At 50.7% G+C, this 15,896-nt stretch overlaps 1 protein-coding gene across 5 annotated transcripts in view; it reads left to right on the top strand.

The window, feature by feature from the left end:
- LOC116954184 (NFX1-type zinc finger-containing protein 1-like) overlaps positions 1-11,231 on the top strand; it is a 70,366-nt gene extending 59,135 nt beyond the window's left edge. For all 5 annotated transcript variants that reach the window (XM_032974681.2, XM_076052169.1, XM_032974683.2 and 2 more), the window contains 5 exons: positions 627-772; positions 1,622-1,732; positions 3,206-3,301; positions 7,461-9,630; positions 10,143-11,231. In XM_032974681.2, the coding sequence (XP_032830572.2) occupies positions 627-772; positions 1,622-1,732; positions 3,206-3,301; positions 7,461-9,630; positions 10,143-10,519 (2,900 nt within the window). In that variant the 3' untranslated portion in view covers positions 10,520-11,231. The remainder of the gene's footprint in view (positions 1-626; positions 773-1,621; positions 1,733-3,205; positions 3,302-7,460; positions 9,631-10,142) is intronic.
- The last annotated feature ends 4,665 nt before the right edge of the window (positions 11,232-15,896 follow it).

Below are 15,896 nucleotides of genomic sequence, written 5' to 3'. Positions count from 1 at the left end.
CATAAATAAACACGACATTAACTTTACGTACCTTTACTATTAACGATGGTGATGACGATGGGGAAAGGGGCTGTTTAGAAAGAGTAGAGGCTCAGCCCACCCTCCCCTTCTTCCTCCGGGCCACAGGCGTGACACTCTCACCTTCACCACTCGCTGCATGCTTAAACTAACTTTATCGGTACAGTACTTCTTTGACGACGTCACACAATACAGTGATGTCATGCTGGAATGCAATGACGTAATATACACGTCATGTGACTTCCTTAACACCGTGCTTACCTGTGGATACTCAAATTTCCAGGCCGCAATTGGTAAATTGGTATAATAAACCATGTATACATGAAACCGCGGTTGGCGATGGATTCCTGTACATCAATAAGAATTTAAATTATGCATCGTAATAAAAGTTACATGACGATAAGCGACTTCGTTGAGCTATCATTTGTGATAACCAGGTTGCTTATAAACAAAGAGCTATGTAGCTCAGCGGGCCTTACCTGATTAAAGAAAAAATAGTTTATATTTGGCCACGGTGCACTGTGACGCTACGCGGAATGGCGCAAGTGCGCTGGTGACCTCCGGCGACATCCGGTGACCTCCGGCACGTCGTCCGTGTCCCCCCCCAGGGGCCGCCAAGTTCCGGGGAATCCTGCAGAAGGTGCGGCCCAAGATCGTCATCGTGGAGGAAGCGGCCGAAGTCCTGGAAGCTCACATCATCACCACGCTGAGTAGCGCCTGCAAGCACCTCATCCTCATTGGGGATCATCAGCAGGTTTGTTGCCCACAAATACAAAGGAGACATCACAGCGATACACTCCGCTGCTCCTGATGCGGTTATCTGGCTTGACCACCTGAATGTGAAATTGTAGTCGTTGCTCTGCATCTACATCGGCCGTACGGAAGAAGGAGCAGGTTTGTTCGGAGCCTCCCGTCTGTCCAACCAACTCCTGGCCAGTTACCGTTGTCATCATTGTCATCTTCGTCATCGTCGCACGTCATCGCGGTTTTATCTTTGCCGTTTGATCACTATAATCTTCACCATCGCCGTCATCTTCATCGTGTACCATCATCACCATTTTCGAGATAATCATTTTCAATGTCATCACCATTATAGATCGAGCTTCATCGTCGTCGTCGTCATCGTAACCACTGTCTCTGGCTGTTGTTTTATTACACACCCTTGCGTTTGCCAGTGCTTTTGACCGATGCATACTGAACGTGTACATCATCAAGCGTGTCCATCATCACCCCACCGTTATCTCATCGTCAGCATCACCACCACCATTTTCGGCATTGCCTTACCAGGGGTGGTGCGCCTGTTGACTGGGTAGATTATCTGGGCTACACATTAAATGTGCTTGCGAAAACACAATTGTGTTCACACGTGCATTGATTCCACGCGAGGCACGCGTGCATGCGTGTGTATATCGAGAGCGTGTGTGTGTCTATTGCGTATGTGTGTGCGTTTGTGTATCGCGTGCATGCATACATCGTGTGCGTGTGTATATCGCGCGTGTGCGTATATTGTGTTGCGCGCGTGAGCCCGAGCGTGTATGTTGCGTGCATCGCGAGCGTTGCGTTGCTTCCCCCACGTGTATTTGTTGTCCGGCCCCACCGGCAGCTGCGGCCGAGCGCCAGCGTGTACGAGCTTGCCAAGCACTACAACCTGGAGGTGTCGCTCTTCGAGCGCCTCGTCAAGAACGGCGTCCCCTTCGCCCGGCTTGGCATCCAGGTGAGCGCTGCGCCGCACCCGGCCGCCGCACGCCGTTACGGCACTCCGAACTAAAACTGAACTCATTTTATCGTGCCAGGTAAGGCCCACTGAGCTGTATTGCTCTTTTTCAGAAGCGACCCGGCTATCACAAATGATGGCTTATCATGTGGAAATTTATAGCAGCCAGATAATGTGAAAGCCCGTTGCTTCTAAATGTGGAGGGAAAAACTGGAGGACCCAGAGAAAAAGTCCATGCCACCACGGTGAGAGAGCCACACAAACTCCAAATATACAGTAGGCATCAGGGTCGGAATCGAACCCACGAACTCCTGCATACCAGGTGAGGCAGATAACATCTCGCCACCGTGGGAGCCACTCGCCTTCATTGCCACCTCCTTCACACGCTGGATTTGGAATCCAGAGGTCACCGGCGTGGCAGTTGAAACAACAGCGCCAGTTCCTTAAATCCACCGCACAACCCTTCCACCTCTGTCCACCGAGTTGAAGGAATTACATCTCTGGCCTCTCTATGTGCTGGGTAGAAGGGCCATGGCCTGAAACGTCCCCATTTATATACTTTTATTTGTTAGGACATACACAGCGTTATTGACGAACGTGGCGAGGTTGGTTTTGTCAGATAGGGGCATCGCAGTTAGTCAATCGGCAGGTTTCCTATCAAGGTGGGGTGAAATGTGGGTACTCCCACTTCTTCCAAGACATCTGGGCAGTTTGGAAGAGTAGACCAAGATATCCCCTAGAGCTCCCTCCAGTGGAGGCGCTTCTGCCAGCAGTGGTGTGAGTCGGGCAATTGCAGAGCTGCGCCCTTAACTTTTGCCTTCAACGTTTCCAGGGTTAGCACAGTGTGATATCATCACCCGGTAAATGTACAACGTTGGGGTGTGGTTTGGGGCATGGTAGTTGGAAGCAATGTCGGACCAACATTACCCCAACGTCGGCCCCACATTACCCAAACGTCGGCCCAACATTACCCCAATGTCGGACCAACATTACCCCAACGTCGGCCCCACATTACCCAAACGTCGGCCCAACATTACCCCAATGTCGGCCCAACATTACCCCAACGTCGGCCCCACATTACCCCAACGTCGGCCCAACATTACCCCAACGTCGGCCCAACATTACCCCAACGTCGGCCCCACATTACCCAAACATCGGCCCAACATTACCCCAATGTCGGCCCAACATTACCCCAACGTCGGCCCCACATTACCCCAACGTCGGCCCCACATTACCCCAACGTCGGCCCAACATTACCCCAACGTCGGCCCAACATTACCCCAACTTCGGCCCAACATTACCCCAACGTCGGCCCAACATTACCCCAACGTCGGCCCCACATTACCCCAATGTCGGCCCCACATTACAGACGCGAGTGAGGTCCGACCGAGAGAAAAGTGTCCTTGGCAAGGGATGGCCGTGCGTAACGAGACTCTGTGTTTTCTGCACGCTCACGCACGCGTGCACACACAGCACCGCATGCGGCCGGAGATCGCGAAGCTGCTGGTGCCACACATTTACGACCGTCTGGAGAACCACCCGTCCGTGCTGGAGTATGAGAACGTGAAGGTGAGGGCCGTGCGCTGGGGGGAGAGACGCCTCGGGGCCCCGCGCTCGAATCCGGAATGTAGATGAAGAGTCGATGAACAATAACCCGAGCTGGAAATCTCCGCCGTTCTTACAGAGGGGGTCGTCGCGGAGGAAGGCGCCGTGGTTGCGCTTTGCGAGCTCCACGGAACGTCCTGCGCCTCGAGTCCACCGATGGCAGACGCGTTGAGAAGTGGAGACGGATTATGAGATAAAAGTAGAGACGGATTATGAGGAGATAAACACGTCCATGGCAAGGGAGAGGCGTGCATAGCAGGACCCTGTCGTGTTCATTTCAGCAGCACGTTTTGTCTTAATGAAAAATAAGAATAGGTTTTTGCCCTTGCTGGCAATAAAACAGGAGGCGTTCAGGCGTAAAAACACCAAATAGAAAACTTTTGCAAGGAATCAAGTCTGCATTAACCACACACGGTACTTGTGGCAAAACATGCAAAGAAAACATTCTCTGATTGGCCTACACCAGAGACAACAGCTTTCTTTCTGGCCTTGTCTCACCACCAGTGTTAGACCAGAGAACGCCAAAAGGGGAACAGTATGGAGACAATGCAAGTGTAGTGCGGTGGATTCAGAAGACGCCGGAGACGGTTCTTGGAGGCAACACTTTATTAAAACACCTCGCTCGGCAGTACAGTCCCAGTAGACTCAGGGTTACTGTCCTCCTACAGCTACTGTCTAGGGAGGTACTGCCTCTGGGCTAATGTGCCCTAACACAGGGCTACACTCAGGGTCCTCCTAAAGCTACTGTCTTGGGAGGTACTGCCTCTGAGCTAACGTGCCCTAACACAGGGCTACACTCAGGGTCCACCTACACCACTGTCTAGGGAGGTACTGCCTCTGGGCTAACGTGCCCTAACACAGGGCTACACTCAGGGTCCACCTACACCACTGTCTGGGGAGGTACTGCCTCTGGGCTAACGTGCCCTAACACAGGGCTACACTCAGGGTCCTCCTACACCACTGTCTAGGGAGGGTACTGCCTCTGGGCTAACGTGCCCTAACACAGGGCTACACTCAGGGTCCTCCTACACTACTGTCTAGGGAGGTACTGCCTCTGGGCTAACGTGCCCTAACACAAGACTACTCTCAGGGTCCTCCGGCTATGGGTGCCTAGGGGGAGGCTATTCTAACTCGCCCTAGCCAGGGTGCGAGTTCCGACCACTGACCCATTGGACCCGGCCCTTACAAGGACGTCGGGCCAGGGGTTCCCAGGGTCTCACCGCTGAGCCGCACAGAGTCCCGGCCCTGATAAGGACAGCGGGGCTAGGGGGTCTCAGGGTCCTATCTAGCTGCTGCTCTTCGGCTTTGGTCTTCAACTGGTCGCGATCGGCTGGGGAGGTCCCCTTTTATGCCCTTTGCTCATCGAGGGGTAGGGCTGCGTGGGATCCCAGAACCCCCGCAGCCCCCCCCGTTGGGGGCGCCGAGGGGCTTAGCTGTCTGGGATCCTGAGCCCCCAGCAGCCCCTCCCCTCTAGGGCTGGCACTGCAGCCCCTCCCCTGACGGTACGGGGTACCGTTCCATCTACGGCGCTACACAAGTATCAGAGCTATATACAGGGGGTGCCTGATATACGTTGGGGTTAGGGACCAGAAAGTTGCGACTTATAACGAAACGATGAATCACGGGGCATTTTCCCCCATAGCAAAAGCAACCAAAATACGGACTGCACATGTACACTACCTGTACTATACTGCACAACACAATGTACACATTTATAACCAATTCTGAGCAGCCCTGTACACTTTAAATCGTTTTATGACATTTTTAAGCAATGAGTCGAACAGAAAACCATTCTTAGTGTAAAGAAAGCAGACTCTTAAACAGCATTTAATTTTTTTTACCTTAACCTATCATTTTTATACTCTTATCTTGAGGACTGGATGAGTCGTGTTGAAGGGTTGCGACGATATTTTGCGATAAAGTCTGTGCCGATTACAACGAGCACTCGTAGCTACGTACGCGAGACAACACGATGGCGGCGCATGCGTGAAATCCGAGTTGCACAGTACCTCTACACCCCCCCACCCCTCAGAACCGAGTCAAGCCGTATACACACTCGGCCAGTTACCGTATACACACATGGCCAGTTACCGTATACACACTCGGTCAGTTACCGTATACACACATGGCCAGTTACCGTATACACACTCGGCCAGTTACCGTATACACACATGGCCAGTTACCGTATACACACTCGGTCAGTTACCGTATACACACATGGCCAGTTACCGTATACACACTCGGTCAGTTACCGTATACACACTCGGCCAGTTACCGTATACACACTCGGCCAGTTACCGTATACACACTCGGCCAGTTACCGTATACACACTCGGCCAGTTACCGTATACACACTCGGCCAGTTACCGTATACACACACGGCCAGTTACCATATACACACTCGGCCAGTTACCGTATACACACTCGGCCAGTTACCGTATACACACACTGTCAGTTACCGTATACACACTCGGCCAGTTACCGTATACACACTCGGCCAGTTACCGTATACACACTCGGCCAGTTACCGTATACACACTCGGCCAGTTACCGTATACACACTCGGCCAGTTACCGTATACACACTCGGCCAGTTACCGTATACACACTCGGCCAGTTACCGCATACACACTCGGCCAGTTACCGTATACACACTTGGCCAGTTACCGTATACACACTCGGCCAGTTACCGTATACACACTCGGCCAGTTACCGTATACACACACGGTCAGTTACCGTATACACACACGGCCAGTTACCGTATACACACTCGGCCAGTTACCGTATACACACACGGTAAGTTACCGCATACACACACAGTAAGTTACCATATACACACACGGCCAGTTACCGTATACACACTCGGCCAGTTACCGTATACACACTCGGCCAGTTACCGTATACACACACGGTCAGTTACCGTATACACACACGGCCAGTTACCGTATACACACTCGGTAAGTTACCGTATACACACATGGCCAGTTACCGTATACACACACGGTCAGTTACCGTATACACACACGGCCAGTTACCGTATGCACACACGGCCAGTTACCGTATACACACACAGCCAGTTACCGTATACACACTCGGCCAGTTACCGTATACACACACGGCCAGTTACCGTATACACACACTGTCAGTTACCGTATACACACTCGGCCAGTTACCGTATACACACACGGCCAGTTACCGTATACACACACGGTCAGTTACCGTATACACACACGGTCAGTTACCGCATACACACACGACCAGTCACCGTATACACACACGGTCAGTTACCGTATACACACACGGTCAGTTACCGTATACACACACGGCCAGTTACCGTATACACACACGGCCAGTTACCGCATACACACACGGTCAGTTACCGTATACACACACGGTCAGTTACCGTATACACACACGGCCAGTTACCGCATACACACACGGTCAGTTACCGTATACACACACGGCCAGTTACCGCATACACACACGGCCAGTTACCGTATACACACACGGCCAGTTACCGTATGCACACACGGTCAGTTACCGTATACACACACGGCCAGTTACCGTATACACACTCGGCCAGTTACCGTATACACACACGGCCAGTTACCGTATACACACACGGCCAATTACCGTATACACACACGGCCAGTTACCGTATACACACACGGCCAGTTACTGTATACACACACGGCCAGTTACCGTATACACACACGGCCAGTTACCGTATACACACACGGCCAGTTACCGCGTGTGTGTGGTCTTGCTCGGCTGCTCTGCAGTCTCGAATGACGTCACGAAAACTTGGACTGTGTCGTCGCTCAGGCTCGTTCGTCTCATAACGGTTGCACTTCGGTTTTACGGCGGGTGGCTGTGGCCATCTCCATTCGTTTTGCATCTATCGCAAACGTTGCTGACGCTGTTGAGAATTAGAATATTGTATTTATACTGGAGAAATCCGATCAGCTATAAAGCTCTTTTTTCACAGATGCCCAGTAAGGGACATTGGGCCAGAATTTTATAACAAACAATGCAAAAAACACGGCATGAGTGCAAAGTATAGGAAAGGTCAACAAATCACTTTAAATTTATGCAGAAAAGTAATCTAAATACTCTATTGGCAGGGCGTCGCCACGAACCTGTACTTCGTGCAGCACTCTCACGCGGAGGTGGAGGTGAAGGACAGCAAGAGCCGGCAGAACCTGCACGAGGCGGACTTCGTGGTCGCGCTCTGCAAGCACCTGCTGCTGCAGGGCTACGCGCCGGAGCGCATCACCGTGCTCACCACCTACACGGGCCAGCTGCTGGCGCTGCGCAAGCGCATGCCGCGCGATCGCTACGGCGGCGTGCACGTGTGCGTCGTGGACAAGTACCAGGGCGAGGAGAACGACCTGGTGCTGTTGTCCCTCGTTCGCAGCAACGCCAAGGGCCAGACGGGCTTCCTAAACATTGACAACCGCGTGTGCGTGGCGCTGTCGCGCGCGCGCATCGGCTTCTTCATCGTGGGCAACGCAAAGATGCTGTCGGCGGTGCCCCTGTGGAAACGCGTGATCGGCGAGCTGCGCGCCGGCGGGCGCATCGGCCCCGCGCTCACGCTGCGGTGCCAAAACCACCCGGAGCGCGAGACGGCGGTGGTGACCGCCAAGGACTTTGCACGGTCATCCGAGGGTGGATGCGAGCTGCTGTGCGAGTTCCGGCTGGACTGCGGGCACGTGTGCACACGCAGCTGCCACACGGAGGACACCGACCACAAGAAGTTCAAGTGCCAGAAGCCGTGCAGCCGCACGATCTGCGAGCTCGGGCACCGGTGCCGCCAGGTTTGCAACAAACGGTGCGGGAAGTGCACCGAGCCCGTGGCCAAGACGATGGCGGCGTGCGGGCACAAGCAGATGGTGCCGTGTCACGTGGACACAGCGGACTTCTCCTGCCTGGTGCCGTGCCCGAAGCCGCAGGCGTGCGGCCACGCATGCCCCCTTCCCTGCGGCAAGGATTGCCCGGCCTCGTGCCTGGTGCTGGTGAGAGAGACGCAGGCGTGCGGGCACGAGTGCGAGGTGCCGTGCAGCCGCAGGCACGAGCCCGAGCCGTGCCACGCGCGCTGCCAGACGGCGCTGGCGTGCGGCCACGCGTGCCGCGGGAACTGCCGGTGGTGCAAGAACGGGCGGTGCCACGCGGCGTGCGGGGAAGCGTGCGAGCGCTCGCTGCCCTGCTCGCACCGGTGCACCGAGCCCTGCGCGGCGCGCGGCTGCCCCCCGTGCGCGCTGCGCTGCCGTAACCGTTGCGTGCACAGCGCGTGCGCGCGGCCGTGTGGCCAGCCGTGCATGCCGTGCCACGAGCCGTGCGAGTGGCGCTGCGAGCACCACATTTGCCGGCGGCTGTGCCACGAGGAGTGCGACCGCCCGCGCTGCGACGAGCCTTGCCGCCGCCGCCTGCCGTGCGACCACGCGTGCGTGGGCTACTGCGGGGAGCCGTGCCCCTCCAAGTGCCGCATTTGCCACGCCGCCGAGGTCACCGAGATCTTCTTCGGGAACGAGGACGAGCCGTCGGCGCGCTTCGTCGAGCTGGAGGACTGCAAGCACCTCGTCGAGGGCACGGGACTCGACCGGTGGATGGAGACGAGCGACGACGGCGGCGGCGGCGGCGGCGGGGGCGCGGGCGACGGCGGAGAGACGGCCGCTATCGTGAAGCTCAAGGAGTGCCCCAAGTGCAAGACGCCGATCCGGCGGAACCTGCGCTACGGCAACATCATCAAGCGCACGCTCGGGGACATCGAGGCCGTGAAGCGCAAGCTGTGGGGTAGCGACGAGGAGATCGCGCAGGCGAAGAACCGCGTGCGGGAGATCCTCGCGAAGGTGAACCCCAAACCGCTGCCCGCGTCGCCGCTGCACGCGATGCTCAACCTCCGCCACCTGCTCCTTGGGGACAGGACGACGGAATCCGAGTGGAAAATCCCGACGGATTATCTGAGTGCGCTGCTGGCGGAAGAGCTGAACCTCCTGCAGATAAACGCTGTGGAGAACAAAGCCATGCTACTGGCGGACATCGCCAAGCTGAGGCCAGAGCTGTCGAACATCGGCACGGAGAGGAAGGAGGTGGTCAAGGAGGCCCTCGACGAGCTGGTGGAGTGGATGTGCGAGCAGCAAACGGCCGGGCTGACGGAGCAGCAGCTGCAGGACCTGCGGACGGAGACGCTGCGTCTGAGCTTCCTCATCAAGGTGCAGGCGGGCATGAGTGTTGCCAGTAACGTGGCCAAGGTGTCCGACACAGCGACTGCGATCAGCGAAGAGATCATGAAAAGTGAGCGTGTTTCCAACTCAGTTGTTACAATCATCCTTTGTTGTTACTCATTGTTTTTTTCGGTAAAGTCACGTATTATAAATACAATAAAATTATATTAAAACAAAAAAAACAAAAAATATATAATATAATTTTATTGTATTTCTACATACGTGACTTTACCGAAAAAAACAATGAGTAATTTTATGCAGTCACGAAAGCTTTAATACTTTATTATCCTTTGTTGTTGTCATCGCCATCATCATCACCTTCCCTTACTGTCATAAAAAAGAGCTAATCACATGTTTGGTTATGGGACTTAATTTGGCTACATTCCAGCTCTGCGAATGAAACGCAGAGCTGTACCGTGTGTTGTGGTGATGTCTGATGCTTTCCTCCGAGTTGATTCTAAATGCAGAAGAAAATACCGGAGGACCCCGGAGATATGTCATACAGCACAACCGCGAACGCCTACGTGAGCGATCTAACCGGAGTGCCCAATCATTCCATCCCTCTGCTGTGCGCACTCCTAGCTCTCACAAACAAGCGCAGGTTCGGGCCCGAGCAGGAGAAGAAGGTGCGCCGGCTCGCCAAGAGCCTCAAGGAGGAGCTACCCAAGAGCGGCCTCGGCATCTCGGACTCGGAGCGCGCGTCCATCGTGAAGGCCATCGGCCTGAAGCCAGGCCACTGGTACAAGTGCCCGCGCGGCCACGTGTACGCTATCGGCGAGTGCGGCGGCGCCATGCAGAAAGGAACGTGCCCCGAGTGCGGCGAGCAAATTGGCGGGGAGCACCACCGCCTGCAGGCCGACAACGCAGTCGCCACGGAGATGGATGGCGCGCAGCACGCCGCCTGGTCAGACACCGCCAACAACATGTTCAACTACGACGAGCTGCGCGATTTGCTGTGACGCGTCACGGGCCCAGGAGCTGCGGTGTGGAGCCGGCGTACGGGAGGTGGGGGGTCGGGTAAACTCGCCGATACGTGTTCGTTGTGGTCGTACCGCGTACAGCAAGGCCGTAATTATAATATATTTTGGTGGGAACACATCCCCTCCAATATTCAAATATGCTACAAATATCCCCCCCAATATATTGAAGCCGTTGCTCGACTGCTGTGGGTAGGTACAATCAATGTCAAACACTGTACTGTCTCTCCATTTCATTACTTTAAAATGTATTAAAAAGTGTAAAACTAGAATGTAATTTGAGTGTTACGTAGGGTACATCACTGTCGAGTGGAAACAAACGTTTTTTGGTGAAAACGGGCCAATTTGCGATTGCTAATCAATCAACCATCACTAACGTTAGCTAACATAGCTAAGTAAATTACTTGGAAAGTTAATTAGCCACACATTCACCAACAATGGCGCTCACGGGCGTATTCTATTAATGTGAATGTCTTTATTGTGTTATATTTGTCAGAAAGCCCACGTGAAGTTTCAGTACAGTGTCAATCATGTATGTTGCGCTGCACGTGTCATATTTGTCGACAGTAGTAGCTTTCATTTATTGCATATTCGTATAGTATAGTGTATAGCTGTACTTGCTTATGTGTTTCTTTGATTATGTGTTTCTTTGATTATGTGTTTCTTTGATTAAAGTGCAAGCAGTTTTATTACATTTAGCTTACATTCACAATGAGTGTTATCATGAGCAATTGGAAGGGTGGCAGTGACATTCGTAAGTTTTTGGGCTGCCTCAGAAAAGAAGAAAAGTAAGTTGAGAGCAGTGAAAAAATCAGTACCAGTCAGATTGTAGTGGGTTCGATTGAGGCGCACACTCAACTTGGAGGCAACACTATTAACGCATAACAACCAACTGGAACATTATATACACAGGGTGGTGACCACCGTTCCTAATCTCACTAACACTCGGGGAATACTACACAACGTGATCCGGGCAGGTGACGGGCTGCCTGGTCACGGACGAAGGTCGGAGACTCCCAAGACCGCTGATGGCGTCTTCATCCCGGGTTGAACAGCCCCGCTCTCTGTTCACGCCCCGCTTATAACCGCTGCGGCATGGCCGGCTCCGCCCCAGGTCACGCCCCCCTTCTTGATCCTTCGAGAAGGTCCGGGCCCCCAAACCACGTGACCCCCAAGCTCCCCCATGGGGACCCTAGCCCCCCTTTATCGGGTCACGTGTCCTGTTGGGTTCACGCAGAGTGTCACGGCCTGACACGACCCCCCCTGACACCCACCTACAGCACCCGCACCGAGCCAACACAGTGACGTCATGTCCCTACGCTCGTACAGTCCCGACACAGTAGTGACGTCGTATGTCACTACAAGATGATAGAAGTATACAGTAGTACAAGAGATGAGTCAATGTTTCTCGATATAATAATTGCCATTCAGATCATGAAAGGTTATTAATCCATTCCTGAACATTATGGCAAGACACACCACTGTTTACTGATAATAGTTATTTCATCTTCACAAGCAATCGTCTTCTTTTTTCACCTGAAGACAATTGCTTGTGTTGTGATCGAAACGTCGTGATATTATTATTTTGATTATTTTTTCTATCTACGTGGCTTTACCGAAAGACCCAAATAATTTGAATTCCTAGCATTCACGAAAGCTTTAAGTCAAGATTTAATGCATAGATTTCTGTTTATATCATTGTGGTTATGGTTGTACTTTATTAATCCCTAATCTCTGCCATTACATACTTTGTATGTATAAACTTCGAGGGAGACTTCTCTCTTGGAGGCAACGCGTTTACTTGAGATAAATGAGAACAATAACAATAGCCGTAACTTTTGATTTAAAGCTTTCGTGACTGCAGTAATTCATATTCTTAGTTTTTTCGGTAAAGTCACGTTGAAGAGAAACAACAAAATAAATATAAAACAATAAAAAATTCTCACGACGTTTCGACCATAACTCAAACGGTCATCATCAGGTGTGTCGGTTTGCATAAATTTATTTTGAAAACGGCATATTTATTTATATATATAAAAATAACGTTTGCGTCACGCGCAACGATGGCAGTTTGCCAGGACGAGTCCATCTATTTTTTGAAAAGAGGAGGGGGGAGACGAAATTTGTTTTTATGTATGCTGTCTGAAAGGCACTGTAAGCGTGAACAATCAATCAAGAACTGAAATGATTTATCAAATCTTTCCAATGATTGCTAAGATAGAATCCATCTTCTCGGTTGAAATTGTCTCTGTGTTTGTATATGTGGATAGCCTCATGAACGAATCTCTCATGGAAGCCAGATGGCTTACAAAGAACCTCTGTCTTGGAAAAGTCAATGGCATGTGAGCCTACTGAATTAGAACAATGATCTGCTACGGCCGAGGTGTTGGTCCTACCGTGTTTAAGGTCTGCTTTATGTTCACGAATGCGGTCCGAGATATGGCGTTTGGTTTCTCCAATGTAACTACTACCACAGAGGCAACTTAGTTTGTAGACACCAGGGTATTGTATGTCCGGAATCACATCTTTTACAGACGGAACCAGATCACGGATTTTATGTAATGTGTTGAAACGGACCTGGATCTTGTGTTTATTCAAGATTTTGGAGATCTTTTTTGTGATCCCAGCAATGTAGGGTAAAGTGATGGTTTTGAAAGGCTCCTCAAGAGGGTTCTTCTTCATGGTTTGAGTGATAGCTTTGCGGATTGTATAGTCGGAGTAACCATTAGCCCTAAGAGCTTGGTGTACGTGCTTGAGTTCACTGCTTATGTGTTCCTGGTCGGATATGCATTGGGCTCTATGATACAGAGTCTTGATGAGAGAATTCTTCTGTGATGGATGGTGGTGGGAATCCGGTTTCAGATAAGCATCCGTATGGGTAGCTTTCCTGTAGACAGAGTGGCTCATTGAACCATCAGGTCTCTTTTTAATTAGGACATCCAAAAAAGGTATCTTGCCATCTATTTCGACTTCCATGGTAAATCTGATGGCTGGGTGTATGGAATTGATGTGGTCGAAGAATTGGTCTAGAGCAGGCCGGCCATGTGGCCAGATGACAAAAGTGTCATCCACGTACCTCTTCCATAAGGTTGGGCGCAGAGTGGCAGTCTGGATGGCGTCAGTCTCAAATTTCTCCATGAAAATGTTAGCTATAACTGGAGAAAGGGGGGAGCCCATTGGGGTGCCCTCAGTTTGTTTGTAGAAAGTTCCATTCCAAGTGAAGTATGTATTGGTTAAACAGTGTCTCACCAGGGGGGGTACCTCAGTGTTTAGTCCTTGATGAACCAAGTCTTCAATGATTGCAATGGTGTCAGGTACAGGAACCTTGGTGAATAAGGAAACTACATCAAAACTGACAAGCAGGTCGTCTGGGGACAGGGAAATACCCTTGATTGTTGATACCAGGTGAGTAGAATTTTGTACCGCAGAGGTGGTCTTTCCAGTGAAAGGACGCAGGATTTCAGACAAAAAACGAGCTAGTTTGTAGGTGGGGGAGCTGATAGTAGAGACTATGGGACCAATTCTTCGACCACATCAATTCCATACACCCAGCCATCAGATTTACCATGGAAGTCGAAATAGATGGCAAGATACCTTTTTTGGATGTCCTAATTAAAAAGAGACCTGATGGTTCAATGAGCCACTCTGTCTACAGGAAAGCTACCCATACGGATGCTTATCTGAAACCGGATTCCCACCACCATCCATCACAGAAGAATTCTCTCATCAAGACTCTGTATCATAGAGCCCAATGCATATCCGACCAGGAACACATAAGCAGTGAACTCAAGCACGTACACCAAGCTCTTAGGGCTAATGGTTACTCCGACTATACAATCCGCAAAGCTATCACTCAAACCATGAAGAAGAACCCTCTTGAGGAGCCTTTCAAAACCATCACTTTACCCTACATTGCTGGGATCACAAAAAAGATCTCCAAAAATCTTGAATAAACACAAGATCCAGGTCCGTTTCAACACATTACATAAAATCCGTGATCTGGTTCCGTCTGTAAAAGATGTGATTCCGGACATACAATACCCTGGTGTCTACAAACTAAGTTGCCTCTGTGGTAGTAGTTACATTGGAGAAACCAAACGCCATATCTCGGACCGCATTCGTGAACATAAAGCAGACCTTAAACACGGTAGGACCAACACCTCGGCCGTAGCAGATCATTGTTCTAATTCAGTAGGCTCACATGCCATTGACTTTTCCAAGACAGAGGTTCTTTGTAAGCCATCTGGCTTCCATGAGAGATTCGTTCATGAGGCTATCCACATATACAAACACAGAGACAATTTCAACCGAGAAGATGGATTCTATCTTAGCAATCATTGGAAAGATTTGATAAATCATTTCAGTTCTTGATTGATTGTTCACGCTTACAGTGCCTTTCAGACAGCATACATAAAAACAAATTTCGTCTCCCCCCTCCTCTTTTCAAAAAATAGATGGACTAGTCCTGGCAAACTGCCATCGTTGCGCGTGACGCAAACGTTATTTTTATATATATAAATAAATATGCCGTTTTCAAAATAAATTTATGCAAACCGACACACCTGATGATGACCGTTTGAGTTATGGTCGAAACGTCGTGAGAATTTTTTATTGTTTTATATTTATTTTGTTGTTTCTCTTCAACGTGACTTTACCGAAAAAACTAAGAATGTGAATTACTGCAGTCACGAAAGCTTTAAATCAAAATTTAATCGCCTCTACGGGGAGGGTTTTCACATAACTTTCGGATCTTTCAACAAACTCCGGGATAAGAAAGCTCAGCTGATCGAGTCTCTCACCTTCCTGAAGAGATGCCGCGACTCTGGGGTAATACCAATCGCATTTACACTCACCTCTGCTACTGTAACTTCTTCTAATGCGAAACGAATTCTTTTCAAAACTAGCTTAGCTCTTATCTCAGAAAAAATCAGACTTATACGCACAGAACTAGATCAGTTAGACAAGACACTCTACAAATCACACTTATCATTGACGGCAATAATGTCCACATCGGATTGGGAACATGTAGACAATATGACTGCCTCTTCAGCTGCTACTATGTCGACCAAATGTAAGGAAAACCTGATTTCCAAATTTAACCTCCTCTTAAACAAAAGACCGGACCCACACACCAAAAAGTTAGATGTTAATAAAGTCGTAATTAATCGCAGTAACAGTTCTATTTCCGATGGTCTGAAATCCGTTTTAGCTAAAGGTCTAAACTTTGCAGTCACACCTAAACACATACCAGTTAATGATATAATTGCCCAAGTAGACGTTGCTCTCAGGGGCCTGGGTCACATCGCTGCAGACGTAGCAAGATCTGAAATCGCTGCAACCCTCAAAAACGCTAAGATGC

Source organism: Petromyzon marinus, chromosome 54, assembly GCF_048934315.1.
Source record: "Petromyzon marinus isolate PM22_M1 ecotype Great Lakes invasive population chromosome 54, UKy_Petmar_22M1.pri1.0, whole genome shotgun sequence".
NCBI classification, from domain to species: Eukaryota; Metazoa; Chordata; class Hyperoartia; order Petromyzontiformes; family Petromyzontidae; genus Petromyzon; species Petromyzon marinus.
This window is presented reverse-complemented; position numbering and strand designations above follow the sequence as displayed.